This window comes from Bos javanicus, chromosome 10, assembly GCF_032452875.1.
Source record: "Bos javanicus breed banteng chromosome 10, ARS-OSU_banteng_1.0, whole genome shotgun sequence".
NCBI lineage: Eukaryota > Metazoa > Chordata > Mammalia > Artiodactyla > Bovidae > Bos > Bos javanicus.
The window spans coordinates 88,344,420-88,367,623 of NC_083877.1; the positions used below are offsets into that span (position 1 = coordinate 88,344,420).

The window sequence follows — 23,204 nt, forward strand, 5'->3', positions numbered from 1 at the left end:
ACCTGAGCACCAAGAAGGTCCCAAGCTGGGGCTCTCTTACTTCACAGCACTCTCCTACACACACCTCGGCCCTCAGTCTGGAAAAGGAGGACCACGTTGGCCTCCTCCTGGAATTGCAGGGCACAGGGGAAGGGCAGGACCCATACCATACAGGCCTGCTCATGCAAACCCCAGAATGAGTCTGGCAGGGTCTGTTCCCATGGGATGAGTGTCCACAGCAGTCCAGGAGGGATGGGCGGGCTGAGGACGACCAGTGATGGGAGACCTGGGTTTTGACAGACAGGGGTTTCTCTCCATGCAGCTCAGGCAGTAAAGAATCCACCTGCAATGAGGGAGACCTGGCTTCCATCCCTGGGTTGGGAAGATCCCCTGGAGGAGGGCATGGCAACCCACTCCAGTATTCTTGCCTGGAGAATCCCATGGACAGAGGAGCCTGGCAGGCTACAGTCCGTGGGGTCCCAAAGAGTCAGACACAACTGAGGGACTAAGCACAGCACAGAAACTACTTTTGGTCTCACTCCTTTGACTTCAGGCTTATCCAAAAGCCCACTCACAGACCCCCGCTTGGCCCCAGAAAGTGTTCCTCTACCTCTTACTGGCCTCTTCTGCTTGTCCAAGCTCCTAGTAATACAAAGGTCCCACCCAGCAGTTGGAGGACCCCCACTTACTACCTCAGTCAGTCAGTTCAGTCGCTCAGTTGTGTCTGACTCTTTGTGACCCCATGGACTGCAGCATGCCAGGCCTCCCTGTCCATCACCAACTCCCAGAGCTTGCTCAAACTCATGTCCATTGAGTCGGGGATGCCATCCAACCATCTCATCCTCCGTCGTCCCCTTCTCCTCCTGCCCTCAATCTTTCCCAGCATCAGGGTCTTTTCAAATGAGTCACCTCTTCGCATCAGGTGACCAAAATACTGGAGTATTAGCTTCAACATCAGTCCTTCCAATGAACACCCAGGACAGATTTCCCTTAGGTTGGATCTCCTTGCAGTCCAAGGGACTCTCAAGAGTCTTCTCCAACACCACAGTTCAAAAGCATCAATTCTTCAGCACTCAGCTTTCTTCACAGTCCAACTCTCACATCCATACATTACCACTGGAAAAAACCATAGCCTTGACTAGACAGACCTTTGTTGACAAAGTAATGTCTCTGCTTTTGAATATGCTATCTAGGTTGGTCATAACCTTCCTTCCAAGGAGTAAGCGTCTTTTAATTTCATGGCTGCAATCACCTTCCCTCAATTCACACCCCAAAGGACTCAAATCCTTTGCAGATCTGACTGAAGAGGCTGCAGCGGAGGTGGGGGACTGGACTGTCGGGACCTCAGCAACCCCCGCCCGCCGGCCCGCAAAGGGCGGGGGTCCTCGCCCACCCTCCTCTAGGAGCGCGCCCGGCCCGGCACCGCTGCCGGCGAGGTTCGCTCAGGGCCAGGCAGCCGCGGGGACGCGCCGGGCGGACAGGAGAGGAAGCCAGGGGCTCCGGGATAACTCCGCACCCCACTCCGCCCACAAGTAAATTTCTCCCCGGGGGTGGGGGCCCCCGCAGGTCGGGGGCAGCGGGCCAGCGCCGGGTGCTCGGGGACGTCGGGGCCGGGCCCCGGCTGCCCGCCCTCGCGGGCCGGAGGAGCAAGGACCGAGCGCGCCCCGCCGCTCACCTCTGCCAGCTTCGCGCGGCTCCGGCCGGGGCCCCGCGGCTTCCGCAGGGGGAGCCTTCGCACCGCGGCCAGCAGCACCGCGCCCAGGAGGAGACCCGCGAGGCAGGGCAGACGCCGCACCCTCTCCCTCCCGAGGCGGCTCTTCCCGCCGCCCCCGCGCCTCCCGCCGGCTCCGCCAAGTGTGGGGATGTTCCGCCTCGCCTCCTCCCGGCAAGCGAGCGCGGGGCCGACGCGAAGGCCAGGGGCTCCGCGGAGGCGCGCGGCTCCCCCGGGGTGTCTCCCGCCCTCCCTGGAGGACTGGCCGCCCGCGCTTGTGGACGCGTCTTGGGCCTGCGGGCAGCTTCCTGTGATCCGGCCGTCTCCCCGCCCTCGGTCCCCGCCACGGTCGCCGTCGCAGCCCCAAGCGAGTTCCTGTTCGGGGAAAGTGGCGGCCTCCCGACCGCGCTCTCCAGTCCTGCGCTGCGACCCCGGCGGGGTCACCCCTCCACCTGCCCGGGCGCTCGGTGGGCGACGCCGGGGCTCACGGACCGCCAGGGCCTCGCGAGCAAGGGACGCGCCGCAACCCAAGACGCGGGAGCCTTCAGATTTTGGGCAAATGTGCCCCAAACCAAGGGAGGTTGGCTTGGGGAAGGACGGCCTGGAAATCACTCCCCTAGGGCTCCTCCAGCTCCCTTGCAGGAGGTTGAGACCCGTAAAACACCTGCTACTCTGCACCCAGTTTTCCCCCTGGTGTTCTCGGAGCACTTCAAGAGCCAGGAGAGAGCTGAGACTCGGGTGTGACAGCAGCCAGCCACATTTGAGAGAGTGGTCGGAAGATCCTGCCCTGCCCTGCCATGCTGGGTAAAAGAGTGGGACCCCCGAAGCCCTCCAGCCAGACACTCGTGCAGGGATCCTCCCGTGTAGAGCGTGCGAGTCAGCTTGTGATAACGATCAGGAACTCTGAGTGGCAGCGAAGATTTTAGAGGCCCGGATGGGGCTGTTAGGGACAGTGAGCCCCGAGACACAGGGCAGGTGGGGTGGGGTTTGGACAGGTAGGTGAGGAGCCATCAGAAGGCGTAATTAGGCGATGCCTATCCAGGGGATATGGAGCAGCACAAAGGCTGCCCGGATTCTGGACAGGGACAGCAGATCCTGGGAGATGCTGGGAAGGATGGCCAGAAACCTGGCCCTAGGGTTCCATTTGGGATCTGGTTTAGCCTTAGAAACTCCTAGGAGACTGGACACATTTCTAAGAAACCACTCTCATCGCGGACAGCTCCACCCCGAATGGTCCAGTGTTCTGAGCAGCGGATCACAGGGGTTATAGCCGGGGTCTGGAGTCGGTCATGGGTTTGAACCTTGCTGCTATCATTTACTAAGCAGGTGATATTGGGCAAATTCTTTGACCCCTTGGTGGGTGCTTTTGTCATCTGTAAAAGTGTGGGGGATGGGGAGGGGCTACTCACCTCACAGGTGTGAGGAGTAAATAAGAATCCAAGGACTTATATTAGATTGAACTATATGAAGTTGCCAGGCTTCCCTGGTGGCTCAGATGGTAAAGACTCTGCCTGCAATGCAGGAGACTTGGGTTTGATCCCTGGGTTGGGAAGATCCCCTGGCGAAGGGCATGGCAACCCACTCCAGTATTCTTGCCTGGAGAATCCCATGGACAGAGGAGCCTGGTAGGCTACGGTCCACGGGGTCACAAAGAGTCGGACATACTGAGTGACTAAGCACAGCACATATGAAGTTGCCATTCTGGGGTAAAAAGGGTCAAAATGGGTAATTTCATATGGTTCAGCCTAATAAGATGGCCCGGAGAAGGCAGTGGCACCCCACTCCAGTACTCTGGCCTGGAAAATCCCATGGACGGAGGAGCCTGGTAGGCTGCAGTCCATGGGGACACGACTGAGTGATTTCACTTTCACTTTCATGCATTGGAGAAGGAAATGGCAACCCACTCCAGTGTTCTTGCCTGGAGAATCCCAGGGATGGGGGAGCCTGCTGGGCTCCCGTCTATGGGGTCGAACAGAGTCGGACACGACTGAAGTGACTTAGCAGTAGCAGCAATAAGATGGCTAGTGTATACATGTCAAAACTCCCGGTAAACACTGAAATACTAGCCCAAAGAAACCTAGCATTTGAGTACCTGCTATGCCCTATTGCTTTTACTAAATGTGAAGTCGTTTTCTTTAAGGATTTTGTTGGTAAAATGGTTTTCACATCCAGTTCAATATTTTGTCGTTTCATCAAACTTTTGCACCTTGCACCAGATTAAACATGGAGTTTGAAAATCATGAGTTCATTCATTCATGTCTACCTGTCTCCAATTCAGTCACTACCACTCCACTGGGAGTCCCTCTGCCCCTTACCTGAACAGCTATAATAGCTTCCTGATAAGTCTGTATTCACTCCTGTTCTCACACCCTCCTTCCCAAATGCTGTTGGTTATCTTTTCTTTTGTTGATCAACTTTATTGAGGTATAACTTACTTACAACAAACACACCTATTTTAGTTTTCTTTGTTGGGGGGTGAAGTAGAAAAATGTAGCTTTATTGCTTTACCAGGCAAGGGGGACACAGTGGACTAATGCTCTCAAAACCCAAGTGTCCAAACTTGGGGAAGATAGTGACAAGTTTTATTTTTATTTTTTAAAGATGTATTTGGCTGCACTAGTTGCGGCATGCGGGCTTATGTGGAATCTTCCTGGACCACGGATTGAACCCATGTCCCCTGCATTGCAAGGTGGATTCTTTACCACTGATCCACCAGGAAAGTCCGATGTTTTATTGTAATTGTTCAAAGACAGCGTGATCAGCTAGTGGACATTCTTCCGGTGGGTGGGTGGTGAGGTAAGGAGGAGTCCACACCATCATCCTTCAGGTCCAGTTGGTCTGGGGTGTACATGCTTGTGGGCAGCATACCATCATTAATCATTAATTTTTTCCATCTGGAGGGGTTACACTACCTGCAGAATAGCTCCAAGATACTGTTGTGTGTATCCTTTGATGGGGAACCAGGACCTTGCCCCAAAGCTGCTCTTGACTGTTTCTCTCTGCTCTGGCCTCCTCTCCCTTCCCTAATTATCAAGTGCTTGCATCTGTCCATTGGAACTCAGAGGTCAGAGAAGCTGAAGGAAGGCTAAAGCACACTTATTTTAATTGTATAGTTGAATGAGTTTTGACAAATGTATACATCCAGGTAATCACTACCATCATCATGATACAAAAATTTCTCAGAACTCCAGTTTCCTTTGGTGAACTGCAGGAAGAATAAATATGCTTCAGTGGAAAACAATGCATTGTCTACAGTTGCATCCTTTGAGTTATCTGATTCTAGTCTTTCCTTGTTTTGGAGCTGTTTTACAACTTTGAACGTTGTAGGTAACTAACAGCAAAGCTAAATAATTCTTTTCTATTTAAATGCAAATTCTGTCCTGTCCTGTGGAGGTTCAGCTGACCTACCACCCCTAGTGTGAAAGAAATCAGTTTTGTCATTTGTACATTTAATATTCCTGCCCCATAAAGTTTGTTTTCTAATTTCCTTTGAATTGGTTGTAATACACTTAACAGTTTCCTCATCAATGAGTTAAATAAAAATCTTTCCTTTTTACATCTGTTAGAGTCAAGATTTTAGTCCCTTTGTTCAGTTAATCCCTACCTCCCCACCCCTGGCTCGTGGTAAGCACTTCTCCACTTTCTGTCATCATAGGTTAGTTTGCCTTTTTAGAATTTTGTGTATAATCTTTATTCTTTTGTTTGGCTTCTTTCTTTGAGCATGTTTGGGATTCATCCATCTAGTTGTGAGTAATTTGTTCCTTTTCACAGCTAAGTAGTCCATCACATGACCATTTTGCTTCTTTTCCTATTAATTGTGATGGCATTTGAACTGATTTTGGGATTATTATGAATAAAGCAGTTATGAATATTCAAGTGCCAGTTCTTCTATGGATATGTTTTCACTTCTCTTGGATGAAACTGCTGTCAAAAAACTGCCAAATTGTTTTCTCAAATGGCTGTACCATTTTGCATTCCCCCCTTCATCAACACTTGGTACTGTAATTCTTTTTGAATTTAGCCATTCTAGCAGGTGGATGAGTGGTAGCAGCTTATTGCAGTTTTAATTTGCATTTCCTTAGTAACCAGTGGTGTTGGAGAAGACTCTTGAGAGTCCCTTGGACTGCAAGGAGATCCAAACAGTCCATCCTAAAGGAGATCAGTCCTGGGTGTTCACTGGAAGGACTGATGTTGAAGCTGAAACTCCAGTATTTTGGCCACCTGATGCGAAGAGCTGACTCATTTGAAAAGACCCTTATGTTGGGAAAGACTGAGGGCAGGAGAAGGGGATGACAGAGGATGAGATGGTTGGATGGCATCACCGATACAATGGACACAAATCTGAGTAGACTCCAGGAGTTGGTGATGGACAGGGAGGCCTGGCGTGCTGCGGTTCATGGGGTCACAAAGAGTCAGACACAACTGAGCGACTGAACTGAACTGATGTAACCAGTGATACTGAGCATTTTCCCATGTGCTTACTGGCCACTAGTATTCCTTTTGTGAAGTGTCTGTTCAAATCTCTTGCCTATTTTTTACTCAATAGTCTTGTCTTACTGAGCTTTAAGAATTGTTTATATATTCTAGACAGCCTTTGTCAGATATATGTTCTGTCGATATTTTAACCCAGTCTGTGACCTACATTTTTGTTACCTTTTCCTATTTTTTGCCTTTTTTTTTTAGTAAGTCCAGTTTATCAGCATTTTTTGAGCCTTTTTTGTGTCTGAAGCAATCATTGCACCTAATCCAAAGTCACCGGAGAAGGCAATGGCACCCCACTCCAGTACTCTTGCTTGGAAAATCCCATGGACGGAGCCTGGTAGGCTGCAGTCCATGGGGTTGCTAAGAGTCGGACACGACTGCGAGACTTCAATTTTAGTTTTCACTTGCATGCATTGGAGAAGGAAATGGCAACCCACTCCGGTGTTCTTGCCTGGAGAATCCCAGGGACGGGGAGCCTGGTGGGCTGCCGTCTATGGGGTCGCACAGAGTTGGACACGACTGAAGTGACTTAGCAGCAGCAATCCAAAGTCACAGATTTTCTTTCATAGTTTTTCCTAGCAGCTTTGTTTTTATGTTCAGATCAATGATTTAATTGTTATGTTACATTAGGGTTGAGGTCCTTTTCGCATTGAATTAACCTGGCATGTGTGAAAATCAACTGACCACACAGGTGTGGGTCTACTTCTGGACTCCCTATTCTGTTTTATTGCTCTTTTGTGACTAGTCTAGTATCAACTGCTTGGCTGATACCACTCTTGGTTACTGCAGTTTTCTTTGCACAAAGTTTTGAAATCAGGTTCAATCCCTGAGTCGGGAAAATCCCCTGGAGTAGGAAATGGCACCCCACTGCAGTATTCTTACCTGGAAAATTCGATGGGCAGAGGAACATGGTGGGCTGTAGTCCACGGGGGTCAGAGTCGGACATGACTGAGCACATACACACGTGTAAGTTCTGTTACAAAACTGTTTTGGCTATTCTAGGTCCTTTGCATTTCCATACACATTTTATCAATTTGTCATTGTCTACCAAAAAGCATGCTAGGGAATATTCCTTCTAATGCTTAGAAGTTTTCACTCATTTTCCCAGTGAGATAAACTCACCACGACAGCCTGTGCAGCAGGCCAGCACCTCGTGAGCCCCACCTCACCACTGGCCCTTTCCTCAGTGACCATTAACCACACTCTTCCAGAGTCTCCACTCCTTAGAAAAGTCTCCTCTATCACCTCTGTCTAAACCAGACACTGGTTCCAGTCGTCTCACGTTGTTCGCCTTTCCTTCACGGCACTGAGTAGTTTCTAATGTATTTCGTTCGTGTGCTTATTTGTTTACTTGAAAGTAGGAACCCTAACTTCTTTCGTTTGTGATGCTCAGTGCAGTGCCCGGCATGGAAACAGCACTCGGTATTTACTGGTTGAATGCTGTGATGACCCAAAGTACAAGGTGGGAAGAGGGGGTGAGTTATGTTGTTAAAATCTTAGCTTGTTCTGTTACTGTTCCAGCTACTGTGAACCCAAAGGTCTCCCCCACCCCACCTTAATGACTCCCTGTATGAATTCCTCTTGGGCTTCCCAAGTGGCTCCGTGGTAAAGAATCTGCCTGCCAGTACAGGAGCTATGGGTTCGATCCCTGGGTCAGGAAGATCCCCCTGAGAAGGGAATGGCACCCCACTCCAGTGTTCTCGCCTGGGAAATCCCATGGACAGAAGAGCCTGGCAGGCTGCCGTCTATGGGGCTGCAAAGAGCCAGACATGACTGAGTGACACACCGCACAGGGCCTGGCGTGGGAACAGCACTCGGTATTTATTGGTGGAATGAATAAAGGCAGATACAGCTTCTCGAGTATTTTATTGGAGCAAAACAATGTATTTGCATGGGATGATTCTTAAGTCATCTCAAGTAGTTCCCCTTCAGCTCTTAACATACACTCTCAGAATGGATACACCTTCCCCAAGCCATTATTTATAGCTCAACCATCATCCAACAAATCAAAAACAAAACAAAAAAAAATCATTCAGCAAAGAAGGGAGACAGGGTGACATTTTAACACAATACTAAATCTTAAAAAAATTAATTTATATATTTCCCTTCTCTTTCTCAGATTATATGAGCATTACAGGGCTGGAGAAGGGTTATCACAGCACCTCTTGCAAATTCCAGTTTTTCAGGAATGAAAAATATACAGGCCAACAAAATAAAGAGCTAAGCTCCCCATAAGCTATGTCTCTATTCTTCGTTTATCTTTCCCCCTTCTCTTAATGTTAGCTGCCTTTATCCAGAGAGGGATCATTAAGACTGTGTCTGCATGCTGGCTGTCTTGGTGACCTCACTAGTCTCCTCTGAAGAACCACTGAGGATGCTTTTTACTGTTCCAACCCTTAACAACTGAGGGAACAAGACCTAATGCTAAGGGTGAAGACATTCCACCCTGGCCAGGGATATGTCCCACACTTCTTAGAAGACCTGGGCCAAGCGACAAAGCTGTGCACAGGAACTCTGGAACCGTGGTGGAAAAAGCAGACACTGAGTGGGCTCCAGGCTCCTCGTCTATGGGAGGATCCACTATCCACGCAGACAGCAACAAGGCAGGACGCCGGGCAAAATATCAGGGCGCCGAACTTTTACCTTTCATTCAACCTCCCCACAACTGCTCCAGAAGAACAGAGCTTTGGGTATGCTTCATTAAAAACATAGTAATGGCAGTTTAAGATAACCACTGAATTCTTTACGGTCAGTTGAATAAACTCATCATACCACAAAGAATTTCAGTTTATAAGGCCATTTATCATGTATACTCTGTAGTAAACAAGACCTTGACCACAGCTCCCCCAAGTCCTTCCCAAGAATGACTGGGAATGTGATAACTCCAGACTCAGCAGAGACTAGATCATTTCCAATGAGGGCTTGAGCTAGCCCCTTCAGTCTCCTCCCTAGAAAAGGCTCAATCTATAGGAAAGGTGCTCAGAAGTACTGGAAGTGACTAAAGGGGCAATGGCATTTTTACACATTAAGAGCAAAGGGCTTACTGGCAAGTCCTGACATTTCTTCTGTACGATAAGGCAGGAAGCCAGCTGTCTAACTTAGCTATCTGGGCACATGGCAACTGGCCAGGAGTCTGAACACCGTGTTTCATGGAGGTAACGCTGAGGAGAGAATGGAAGATATTTTGATTAACTAGCTTCACGGATTAAGATGCCCTGGGCACTGAGCTTCCATGTTAGGCAGGTAGCAGCATATCATTCTACAGGCTGAGGGTGCATTGAAGCAGACAGCTGCTCAATGGCCAAGACGAATCCTGTGATTTTCCTAACTCCCCCTTCATTACCCCTTGGGGCTACACTGGTTTTACCTGCGTGAAGTGCTCAACAATTCTTGACGTTCCTGACGGTGGACAGAGGAAAAGAACTCTTTCGTCTTTTCTAACCACACAGGTTATAGCAAGTAGAGATTAAAACCTATTCTGGCTTACCTAGAACATCAAGAGAGACACCCTGGGAACGTGGTCACAGCAACTCTTTGTATTATTACAAAAGAACCAAGAGGAACTTTCCTGGCAGTCCAGTGGTTAAGACTCCACGCTTCCACTGCAGGAGGCGCGGGTTTGATCCCTGACTGCAGAACTAGACTTCTGCATGCCATGCGGAGTGGCCAAAAAAGAGAAAACTGGGCGACAGTCAATTATATTCAACCTTCTGAAGGTGGTTTTGCCACAAATTCATACAAAAGAAGAACCCGAATTCTCTTTCTTCACGTGACTAGCAGTTCTGTGCTGCTGCCTAACCCAGTATGACAAGTTGCCAGAGATCCTCATCAATTTGGAAAGGGAGGTGAGAGGGAATAAACGGCTTTGGCTTCTGAAAAGGCACCAGGCAAACACACAGCCCTCAGAAGCTCACCTTCCATCCCCACATAAGGAAGAAGCCTGTTTGACCAACTGAAATACCCTATCACAAAAGTTTAAGATAGTGATGAAAAGACTAAAGGTGCCGAGTTCTTCAAACGAGCGAGCAGTACTCTGGGCTCCGGAGACCAGAATGTTTTTTAAAGGGAAAAAATGTTCCAAAGCAAAGTGAAAAGTTTGGTGTTCCAAAGACCTTAACCCTGAACCTTCCCTTTCAATATTTACTTGTTCCAAAACACACGCCATATTCTAGGGCAAAGCTTTTAATAAAGATGGGAGGAGAATCTGACATTGCCACTTGATCAATTCTTTGGATGTGATTTTGATGTCCCCTAGTTATATACTTCCTGGTTTCTGATGCGATCTGCACAAAACGGTCATATAAACCTGCAATGGATGAAGACAACGCTACATGAAAAGAGGGATGAGAAGAAGTAGTAAGGATTAGTCACACCTCTATCAGCTAAGTCCGATGGATCAGCTTTGGTAGGAATGGTTAGCAGATACCTGTTTGAATCCCATCAGATTCCTGAAGCAGGCTGTGTTAAACCATGTACTAAACAACACTTATTTGTTTGGGGTTTGTTTCTACTCATTCCCAATGACTTCATTTATATACACTTGTATTTTCCCAAGTACATGGTTAAATAATGGTGTTTGTGATATGACTGGACCCTAGATTTACATTACAGTTTCAGGAAGAGACAATCAGTGTGCATAATGTTTTTTCCTCTAGAAAGTAGAGTGCTTGGTGAGATCACAGTTTTTTCCACTTCAAAATAAACCTATAACTTAACTGCATTTATCCTGAAATAACTGCATAGCAAAGTGATATATATATATATATATATTTAAATGCCCACATAACTGACATTTTAAGTTGCAGTGACTTCATGCAAGTCAAAATTAAAGACTGGCCATTAAGTTCATTGCTTAAAGTTTGTGACTTTTGCAAACTCTATACCAGCAAAAGCTCTCTGGTATTCTAATGGGGTTCTATGGTGAGGACTAGATGTGCAGGGATTGTTAGTAATGTATTTTATTTTACACGACTACTTAGTTTACCACAGTCTTTTTTACTCCAACTTGTACCTGCTAAAGGCAGTCCCTGCATCTCTACCTGGCTCATTTTTTTTTTTAATTCTTTAAAAAAGTATAATAAAACCTCCAACTATTTCAAGGGCTTAAGGTTCTCAGATGCTGAGAGTGACCTAAGATAACTTAAGACATGAAAACAGAACTTTACCAGCAATAGCATCGTTTATGTCCTCCACTAAACGTTTCAGCACAAAACACCACATCTGGTGACAAGATGTCTAGAGAGAACTTGGACTGAGAATTTTTTTTGCCGATAAAAGGAGCGATTTCAAAAATGTACAAAACTGCTTTCACGCACAGGTCTTCATTCTGTTTCCACTCCTTCCCCTGTAGTACTGGATGGCTACTAAAAGCTGATCCTGGGTACAAAAAAGTCCAAAGTTCTCTTCACTTAAGCTTTGGTCAACGGAAAAAAAAAAGTAAGAACTTTAACAGGGTGATTTTCGGATTTGTTCTTTGGTCAAGCAGTATAAAGCTCACTGAAAGATGTTCCCTTGCCTGGTAATGAAAACGGAGTCAAAAGAGGATCTCAGGTTAGAGAAAGTGTGTTCAGAACTTCTCAGGGAGAAACAAGGAGGTAACGGAAGGAGATGGAGCCCGAGGCCCAAATGCCAGCTGAGAACTGCACCAGGACACTGAGGGCGAAAGAGCAACATCACTCAGAGAGTGCTACTTACAGAGGCCATCCTCTTGAGAGGGTGAGCTAGCAAACTCAGGAACGTGACAAACACCTTCTGAGCCCTCCAGGGGGTTCACCCACATTTTCCTTTATCAGTTTCAATCCTAATCTGGACCCAGACCCAGGCAGAGGCTGTCATAATTTTGAAAAGTAGAAAGCAGTAATAACCAACCCAGACGTTCTGTGGATACGAGGAGCCACCACCTCTTTCCACACGGCCCCTGCCCTCTCATGCTGGCAGGAGGAGGGATCACCGAGGGGCTGCTCTGCACAGAGCAGAGAGCTTGGGCATCAGCTTCAGCACCGAGGTCTGACCAGGGTGGTAAGTGGGTGCAATCTCCGTGTCTTAAAGAGGGGGCAGGAGTGTCAGATCGTAGCTTGGGAAACACCCAGAAACTGGACATAACCTTCAGAGGGTGACCATTATGGAGAAACATTTGATGGTGAAGGAGGATTATCCTCTGGTGGCCAGAACAAAACAGACAAAGACCAAGCCTCAGAGGCTCCTGGCCAGAGAGAGTTCCAAGCGGAGGGGGGCAGTTTTGGCAACGTTAGTCTTGACTGCCTTTCTCACACGGCTAGACTTCAGTCACCTTTAAAACACTGGTGGATTGTATCTTGACTGGCTCAGTAGGGATTCCAAGGCTGGCAGCCTCTGAGACCTTGACTGAAGGTGAGTGGGAGGCACCTGCTCCCCAGGAAGGAGGGCCAGGGACGGCAGGAGCTCTGGCCGGGCGCAGGAGTAGGAGGGGGCTGCGAGAGCGAAACAGCCTGCGTGGTCAGCCAGAGACGGGCTAGGGTCAGCGTGATTTCACAAGTAGAATAGTTATAAAATAAAACATTTTTTTTTTAATAGACAAAAAAAAGCAAAGTGAGTCACCCCCCCTTTTTTTTTAAGGTGAAATGTAGCGAAGGAAGGATGTGCAGCAGTTTCTCACTATTTACAAAACGCCGCTGAGAGTGGAGGTGGCCGCCGTCAGTAGCTGAGGAAATGTCTTTCACGTGAGATGGCCACGGAAGTGTGGTTCCTGCCACTGGCTCAGAGAGGCCACACGCAGTTCCTGGGTGAGTGAGACAGGTCCTGTAGCGGAGCACCAAAAAGGCTCAGTCTTCTGTTTCTTCATATGTCGTCTCATCAAAGGGCCTGTCCAGGAGGGGTACTGACCGATGACGGGAATACTTCAGGTGCAGCAGGTCCCCGACTTCATCTATCTCCTTTAAAGCCTAGTACACAAGACATAGCAGGAGTGAGTCAGAGCCAGGAGGAGGAAGGCACACTTGCTGCTTCACCTTTCTAAAAATCATCAAGGCACGGCCATCCTGAGGTAGGCTGTGCCCAGTGCATTTGCTCTGAGCAGACTAGAGTCTGGCAGTGGAAAGAGCAGGTTTTTGAGCAAGGACATCAGGCTGACCATGAAGAACAGGCTGTGGACAGCAGGGATTCAGGATGAAGGGTATAATTAATCAACGTATGACATGCTTCTAGAAGAAGGAGTGTGTACCCTGAATTGGCCAGGATGGCTACAACTTGTCACCTCTCCTTTTATCCTCCAGTATGTGTTCTTTCTGGTATCACACTACCAGAAAAGCAGTAAGAAGTTGGCATTGGGATGCTTCCTAGATGAGAGATGAAGAAAGTCCCCAAATGCACTGCTGTGCAGACTCAGTAAGAAAAAAGAAAGAACAGTCAGCATTTAAACTCAGGTTTGATTTTAAACCCCCAAATCCTAACGTGGACAGACTATCTTGTCTTTCCATCAAAACTCTGAGTATAACTTTCTTGTTGGTAAAGTTTGCTCTTTTATTTTTCAAAGATAATATGTTTCTTATAAAAATTAAAACACTAAGACAAGTGATGAAGTGAAAAATCTCTTCCTAATTGCTACACTAGTCTTACCTCGTAATCTGTCTACGGTTTCCTATATATACTTAAAAACAAACAAAACCCAACTCCTGGTTGAAGTATACATACATACAGCAAAGTATACAAATCATAGTTCACAGTTAACTTTCCAAAAAGCAGCACACAGAGAGTGAGAACAGAGAGTCACAATGCAAGAAAGGGATGTGTGATGCGTGTGATGGGAATTTCTCAGAGCAATCCATTGACGATGGCCAAAATTCTGAAATCCTGGATTCTAAGGCTTTCTAATAAAAGCACCTGGCACAGGTCACAGACTGCATTTTCAGTTCAAGGCAGCTCTCCAGCACTGTCGTTCACTCCACAGGCATCTGTGGACGTGAGTCTAATAGGCTCGGCTATGGTGAGAATGGCTCTATCTGGGACACTACCTCATTAGACTAAGAAAAGGTAGAAGCCCGGCTGCCTGACTGTGGCTCTCCAAATCTCCATCACATCATATACATCATCTGTTCACTCAGGGTGATAATTACACAGGAAAATGTACACCATCTAGCTCAGAAAAGAAAATCAGCTGATTATTAGGTAATAGGCACATTCAACTGTTCTTAAGTTTAGCCTTTAAGAAATCAGTGTTTATGGGGAGGGGGACACTAATAAAAAGTATTGCATATTTATCCTAACATAAGAAAAAAATACTCTTCACTCCAAATGTGAAAAATATAAAAAGCAATAAGAGTTGGACTTCAATAGGCTATCAGAACAGTGGTACCTTTGAGGAGAGGTTTAATTAAAAGTTCCATATGGAAACAATTTAAGATTGAATTTCAGCTGAGAGAATCTCTTAAGCCATTTATTCTCCCAACCTCTGATACAGGACTTACTAATTTAAAACAACACATGACTTACTAAATCACAAAGTAAAGGATATTCAGAAGAACATGATATTGTTCATCAATTTAAAAAGAAAATGAGCAAGAAAGCCACCGCAGCCCAAAGGAATGTAGACTGATACTATAACAAATATCTCAGATGAACAGGTTTTACTGACATAAAAGAGAAAACTGTAACTACAAACTGCTGGCCATGTTGTGAGGTTACCTGCTTAGATTAGGAATAAGAAACCATTACAAGTATCAAAGTTTGTTAACAAATAGTCTACACTGAACTTCTGGATGACAGGGTAAGATGAGTTCTTAGGGGAAAAACATGTTAATTATAGGGTTGCATATGGTCTTTGAATAAGAGAATATTCTAGAATAGCTGCACATCCCCAAGCTGACAATTCTGCTCTTCTCCTTTTTAAAAATAATAGCTTTACTGAGATATAATTCACAAAATTCACCTCTTAGAAGTTCATAATTCAGTGCTTCTGGGTATATTCAGAGTTGTACAACTTTCATCACTATCTAATTTTAAAACATTATCACTTCAAAAAATAAAGTCCATACTCAAATCCTCGTTCCTCCTTCCCCTAGGCCCTGACAACCACCGATCTGTTTCCTGGCCTGGTGGATGTGCCTGTTTTAGACACTGCATATGAACGGTCTTCTGTGTCTTCTTTCACTTTGCATCCTGTTTTCAAGGCTCATCCATGCTGTAAGGGTCTAACTTCATTCTTTGGCATGTGGTTATCCAGCTGTTCAGTACCATTAATTGAAGAGACTATACCTTCTCCATTAACCAGTCTTAGGCTTCCATGTTGAAAATCAATTAGCCATAGATATTTGGGTTTATTTCTTGACTCTTGACTCTACTCCATTGGCCTACAAGTCTATCTTTATGCTAGTACTCCACCATTCCAATTACTGTAGCATTGTAGAAAGTTTTGTAATTGGGAAGTTTGAGTTCTCCAACTTCTATTTTCCTTCTCAATATTGTTTTGCTGATCTGGGGCCTCCTACTGTTCCATACGAATTTAAGGATCAGTTTTCCTATTTCTGCAAAAATAGCCATTTTAATTTTGATAGGGACGGCAGTGGGTCTACAGATCTTGCTGAACTGACATTTTAATAAACTTAAATCTTCCAGTCCATGGATATGGGCTATCTTTACATTTATTTAAGTCTTCCTTCATTTCTTCCAGCAATGTTTTACAGCTTCATATGCAAGTCTTCCACCTCCCTGGTTAAATTTATTCCTAGGTATTTTATTCTTTTGAATGCTATCGTAAATGAAATATTAATCTCCTTTTCATGTGTTCACTGCCAGTGTATAGAACACACTAATTTTTGTGTTTTTTACTCTGCAACTTTGCTGAATATATTTATTAGCTATAGCAGGTTAGTTTTTTAGTGTGAATTATAGTGCATTTCCTATATATAGAAGCATGTCTCAGGGCCTATTAATAAATGAAACTTCATTTGTATCTCATAATGTTCATGTTTACTTCCATAAAAAATCATTAAGACAAAATGACTTTAACAAACCTGCAGTTTCAAAAAAAAAAAAAACTTTATGCTTAAAAAACCTAAATGGAAGGCAAAGTCAAATAATCCTTCAATGGATATTATGAGAAAAAGATCAGAACTGTCAACTGGTAAACACACTATTGGCAATAGAAATCTACCAAGATACCTGATTACAGCTAAGTTATTTCATGAATCTGTTTAGTTATCAGGAGTAAAAATTTTTAGAAGACATAGTGAATAACTTTAGTCATTGCTTTTAATGACAGTTATTTTTTAAAAGGTGTGTTGAAACTCTTAAATAGCCAAACAGGATGGAAGAGAAGCTGGTATCATTGGGTTAAAAAATAATGAAAGAAGAAATTCATCAGTAAGATTTTTGAGTAAAGGGAAAATCTATCGGAAAAATCTCAAAAAAAATAAAGAAGAAGAAAAACAAAGATATAATATCAATAAATTGAATCCCATTTCAGTGTCAGATGATTAAGAATATACCATATTTGTAGAAGATTTGCTATGAAGAAATAGGGACAAAAAAATCAAAATCTTTAGCAGTTAAGAAAATTAAAATGTCAATTAAGCTGTTTCTAAAATTAAGCTTTTTAAAACATGCATTCATAATATTAAGATTAGTAGCTCTCCCATGAATTAATATTCTGATATTTCTATCACCTAACTTTTTTTTCTATCAACCAATTTTATGCAAATATGTTCTAGAGCTCTATAAACTCTTAGAAAGTAGTATTTATTTAAAGTTTGAAATCCTTTTGTGTTTTTTAGAAGTCTGAAATCTTAAAGAGGCTGGAGACAAGACAGTGGAGTAGAAGGACTTGAGTTCATCCTCTCTCTAAATCACAACCCCCTGCTGAACAACCACTGACAAAAAAGACTGGAACCTATCATAAAAGATATTCTACATCCAAAGACAAAGGAGCCACAACAAGATGGCAGGACGGGCACATTCGCAATACAATCAAATCTCACACCCAATGGGTGGGCAACTCACTGCCTGGAAAATAATTACATTGCAGAGTTTCTCCTATAGGAAGGAGAGTTCTGAGCCCCGTGCCAGGCACCCCAGCTTGGGGTGGGGGGTCTGGCAATGGGAGGAGCAGCATCTGGCTTTGAAGGCCAGTGGGGCTTGATTACAGTCCTCCACAGGACTGGGGGAAACAGAAACTCCATTTTGGAAGATGCACACAACGTCTTGTATGCACCAGGACCCTGGGGAAAAGCCGTGACTCCACAGAAGCCTGGGCCAGACCTACATGCTGGTCTTGGAAGGGTCCCCAAGGGAAGGCAGGGGTGGCTGTGGCTCACATTGGTGGTGGAGGTATGGGGGAATACTCATTAGAGTCTGGAGACTGCTACTTTGACACCAAGACCTGGCCCCACCTAACAGCCTGTAGGCACCCAGTGCTTGGATGCGGCAGCCCAAACAACCAACACAGCAGGAACACAGGCCCACTCATCACCAGATAGGCTGCCTAAAGACTTCCTGAGCCCACAGCTGTCTCTAAACAATCTCCCTGATATGGCCCTGCTCACTAGAGGGACAAGACCCAGCTCTACCCACCAGTGGGCAGGCACCAATCCCTCCCACCAGGAAGCCTGCACAAGCCTCTAGACCAGCCTCAGCCACCAGGGGCCAGATACCAGAAGGACGAGGAACTTCAACCCTGCAGCCTGCGTAATGGAGACTGCAAACACAGAAAGTTAAGACAAAGTGAGACAGCAGAGGAATATGTTCCAGACAAAGGATTAAGATAAAACCCTAGAAGACAAATCAGTGAAGTGGAGACAGGAAATCTACCTGAAAAAGTATTCACAGTAATGATAATAAAGATGACCCAAGATCTCAGGAAAAATAAAAAATGGAGGCACAGACCAAGAAGGTACAAGAAATGTATAATAAAGAGCTAGAAAATATAAACAACAGAGTTCAACAGCACAATAACTGAAATGAAAAATAGAAGGAATATTTTTATTATTAGTGATTCTACTAGAAGGAATCAACAGAATAAATGAATAAGAAGAACAGATAAGTGACTTGAAGATAAAATGGTGGAAATCACTGGAGTGGAAAAGAATAAGGAAAAAAGAGTTAAAAGAAATGAGGACAGTTTTAGAGACCTTTAGGACAACATTAAACACACCAACATTCACATGATAGGAGTCCCAGAGGAAGAAGAGAGAGAGAAAGGGCCTAAGAAAATATAGGGAGATAGTAGCAGAAAACTTCCCTAACATAGGAAAGGAAACAGCCACCCAAGTCCAGAAAGTGCAGAGTCCCATACAGCATAAACCCAAGGAAGATGTAATGCTTTGACTGTGTGGATCTCAACAAACTATGGAAAATTCTTAAAGAGATGGGAATACCAGACCACCTGACCTGCCCCTTGAGAAATCTGTATGCAGGTCAGGAAGCAACAGTTAGTTCCAAGTCGGGAAAGGAGTACGTCAAGGCTGTATATTGTCACCCCGCTTATTTAACTTATATGCAGAGTACATCATGAGAAATGCTGGGCTGAATGAAGCACAAGCTGGGATCAAGATTGCCAGGAGAAATATCAATACCCTCAGATATGCAGATGACACCACTTTAATGACAGAAAACAAAGAAGAACTAAAGAGCCTCTTGATGAAAGTGAAAGAGGAGAGTGAAAAAGTTGGCTTAAAGCTCAACATTCAGAAAACTAAGATCATGGCATCTGGTCCCATCACTTTATGGGAAATAGATGGGGAAACAATGGAAACAGTGACAGACTGTTTGGGCTCCAAAATCACTGCAGATGGTGACTGCAGCCATGAAATTAAAAGACGCTTCCTCCTTGGAAGAAAAGTTATGACCAACCTAGATAGCGCATTTAAAAGCAGAGACATTGCCAGTAAAGGTCTGTCTAGTCAAAGCTATGGTTTTTCCAATAGCCATGTATGGATGTGAGAGTTGGGCTATAAAGAAAGCTGAGTGCTGAAGAATTAATGCTTTTGAACTGTGGTGTTGGAGAAGACTCTTGAGAGTCCCTTGGACTGCAAAGAGATCCAACCAGTCCATCCCAAAGGAGATCAGTCCTGAATATTCATTGGAAGGACTGATGTTGAAGTTGAAACTCCAATACTTCAGCCACCTGATGCAAAGAAGTGACTCACTGGAAAACACTGTAATGCTGGCAAAGATTGAAGGTGGGAGGAGAAGGTGATGACAGAGGATGAGATCAATGGATGGCATCATCGACTCAATGGACATGAGTTTGAGTAGACTCTTGGAGTTGGTGATGGACAGGGAGGCCTGGCATGCTGCAGTCCATGGGGTCGCAGAGAGTTGGACATGACTGAGCGACTGAACTAAACTGAAATGAACTAAATGCACCCAACATAGGAACACCTTAAAGCTTTAAAAAGTCTGAAGTCTTACGTGTGAGGTAATAGCATATTAAAGAAATACCAAGAGACGAGAACATATTAAGAGACCATAAATTTTTATAGTCAGTAATAATTATGAGTTCCTATTATATGCTTGGCACACAGAATGAAAAACATAGACTTAGTTCCTGCTTAAGACTTACCTAATGGAAAAGACTGCCATTAAATAACTACAGGTGTAAAGAATTTTCTAGGCAAGAGTCTTAGGATTTTCAGAAACATCTAGCAAGAGGGTTTGGAAAAACCCTTGAGTAAGTCTATGTGGAGATGTGATAAATGAATAACAGTCAGCCAGACAAAGGGGAGAGAAGGATCAAGAGAGAAACTTCCACACACAGAAAAACAGGTGGGAAAGCTTGCAAGAGAAAGCTAGAATAGAAAGAGAATAAAGAGTTGTAGAGACTATAATGAAGGAGAGAGTGGAACAAGATGAAGCCAGAAATTTCCCAAGAGCCCTGATCACACAGGATCTGGTGGGTGATGCTAACAGTTCTGCAATTTTTTGTTAACAGCCATGTATTAAACAGCACTGTGTGCTCCCTCGTCTACCAGTGACTATCTCAGGTGCTCAATGACCATGAGGACCAACAGATGATTGATTTCACCTGATACACAGGCCTTCTTAGTATAAGGTATATTTATATCAAAGTGACGGAGAAGGCACTGGCAAACCAGTACTCTTGTCTGGAAAATCCTATGGACGGAGGAGCCTGGTAGGCTGCAGTCCATGGGGTCCCTGAGAGTCAGACACGACTGAGCGACTTCACTTTTCACTTTCATGCATTGCAGAAGGAAATAGCAACCCACTCCAGTGTTCTTGCCTGGAGAATCCCAGGGATGGAGGAGCTTGGTGGGCTGCCGTCTATGGGGTCGCACAGAGTCGGCCACGAGTGATGCGACTTAGCAGCAGCAGCATATCAAAGTGAAAGTGTCTACTTACAGTATCAAGCGTTTCTCTGGTATGAGCTGCAGACAGGCAAAATCTGGCTCTGGACTCAATGATTGGGGTAGCAGGAAATCCTACCACAACTACACCAATATTTCGCTTCAGCATCTCCCGTCCAAAGGCGCTGCAAAGGGAAAACAAGAAACTAGGAAGAATAATAAAGCACACAGTACAAAGGTCTTGCCGTCCTGAGTGATTTAAACTCTTAAAGGCACTAGAGATTTCTATTAGGAATTTCTTCTAACTTCTGTGAAAGTTAAAGCTGACAGTTTACAAAAAGACTCCATTCAATCCTAAAGTGGTCTTCTCCCAAAAGGTTTCACAGAAAGGTGAAAGGATAAGTGTTGGCAGAGACCAATTTTTAATAAGGCTTGTCAAAGTAATTTGCAGTGGTAGCTTTAAGGTGTCCCTGATATGTAACAGTGGTTCAGAGGTTTCAAAATGAACTTGAGTTTAAGCCTGGTCCTTGAAATGTTAGGCTTGGCAGTATAAAAAATTTTTTAAGACTAAGGATGTGGAGGATCTGCTATAATATGGACGTTTTTCTGCTGGTAGAAAGACCAAGCATTAGCCTTCCAGACCATGCATTTTCTGGATTGATTTAGGTGTTGAGCTGCCACTGGCATTCAGGGTTTCCTGGGTGTGTGTGAGGCCAGCTCATCCCATCTTCAGATGACCACCTGGACCACCATACTCCCAGGTTCCCTGATTTAATTTCCCCTCCTATAATAATTCATTTTAATAAACATTTGCTGAGTGCCAGGAGCTATGGTGGGCACTGGATATTCAAAGGTGAAGAAAAAACTTGCTTCTCTGCTGAGTTCACTTAAACCTGAGAAATGATCCTTATTTGAATTTATATTTAAGACCCAAACTCTCAACTCTGAAAAGATGTGCCCTTTTTACTGACTAAGCAGATGACTCCTTTATCCACTTCATATCGGCTTTTCAAATATATTTTGGTTTTGTTATACATCTGTGCTTCTCAAATACACCGAAGCTATTTCAGGGCAAAGATTTCCATTATATATGCCTTGCACAAGCCAAAGGGGCTGGTACACTGCGCACATCTGGTAACTGTGCAATTACACGGCTGACCTCATGGCTCACTGCCCTGCCTTGGGCACTGCACTTCAGCCCCTCACCTCCTGCTAGTCTTCCACTGGCTAGCAGTGGAAGGAATATGTTCCCATATTATGGCCTTTGGACAGAAGCTTCATTCTCCAAGTGGCTAACTTGCTCAGCTATGAGTTCCAGCTTGTATATCATCTTCCCTTCCCACTGAGGCCCACCCAGGGGTGACCATCCCATTTAATTCTGTAATCTGCCCACCCACTAGGCACTCTCTCTCACCCCCTATCCTACTCTGTTTTCTCCCATGGCACTTAAAACCTTCTAACATACATATTACAAATTTCCTTATTTATTGTTTGTCTGACTCGTGCCCCAGTAGAGCATAAACTCCACAAGGACAGGGATTTCTATTTCTGTGGTTTATTAACTGACCTATCTTAACCCCGTAGAAGAGTACACTTAACTCAAATGTTTGTTTAATGAAAGACTAACAAGTTAACGCATTTTACAAACTGTAATCCATTGTTTACTCAATGGCACATCTAGCAAATGAAGGTTAACATAATGTGACCGAGACAATTTTACCTAACAGAACATACAACCCTGGTCTCACATCATGGGAGATCTTAAGTCTAATAAGAGGCTGATCTGTCATCTGCAAAAAGGTATCCAATTTTGGAGACTTAATGGTTAAGAATCCACCTGCCAATACAGGGGACATGGGTTTGATCCCTGGTCTAGGAAGATCCCACATGCAGCGGAGCCAAGTAAAGCCCATGCAACCCAACTATAGAGCCTGAGCTCTGGAGCCTGTGAGCCAAAACCACGGAGCCCATGTGCCACAATTGCTGAAGCCTGCATACTCTAGAGCCCTTGCTCTGCAACAAGAGGAGCCACTGTGGTGAAAAGCCCATGGATCACAATCAGAAAGCCTACGCACACAACCAAAAAAAAAAAAAAAAGTACCCAATTTTGGCTGGCATGTAGAGCATCAGAGGCACCACTGGAGAATCTTCATTTCCATAGATGATGAAGCCCATGCTTTTCAGACGTCTCCTGAAATACCTGACGTTTTCGGCTAACTGCTGAATACACTCTTTGCCTGGAAAATCATGGGGAGGGAAACAAAATAATTTTTGCACAGTAAACTGTATGGAATATAAAAAGACACAAAGATATCTTGCTTTGGTAAATTCTGTCATGGTAAGTGCTGAGTGTATGTAGATTTCATGGTAATGTACAAAATGAAGTTTAAGGAGTAGTATTCCCACTACTGCCAGTGGCACACAGGCGTCCTCAAACAGGTGCACTGGTGCCGCCTCCTTTAACACCCTGCCACCCTTCACAGTAGGTAAGACACTTACTACCAGTTCGTTTATATAAATATTTATACAATATATAATATATAAATACATATATTTATATTAGGAGACTTACAAGGTTGTGCCTGGCTTACAGTCATATGATAATAAGTGGCACAGCTGACTAGAATTAAGGTCTCTCAACTTCAATATTTATTCCAAAAACCTTGCTGCAAAATGATTTTACATATAAGATCAGAGAGTTTCCTAAAACTCCTATCAAACAGCAGCAGCATACCCGTGTAATGTAAAAATCATATTTT

General features: G+C 44.7%; 1 protein-coding gene across 1 annotated transcript in view; it reads right to left on the reverse strand.

The window, feature by feature from the left end:
- Positions 1 to 8,021: 8,021 nt before the first annotated feature.
- The window catches only part of SPTLC2 (serine palmitoyltransferase long chain base subunit 2), a 100,400-nt gene continuing 85,217 nt past the window's right edge, over positions 8,022 to 23,204 (reverse strand). Inside the window, exons 10-12 of the mRNA XM_061429580.1 lie at positions 22,547 to 22,682; positions 20,501 to 20,630; positions 8,022 to 13,092 (exon numbers count right to left, since the gene is read on the reverse strand). Of these exons, the coding sequence (XP_061285564.1) occupies positions 12,973 to 13,092; positions 20,501 to 20,630; positions 22,547 to 22,682 (386 nt within the window). The 3' untranslated portion in view covers positions 8,022 to 12,972. The remainder of the gene's footprint in view (positions 13,093 to 20,500; positions 20,631 to 22,546; positions 22,683 to 23,204) is intronic.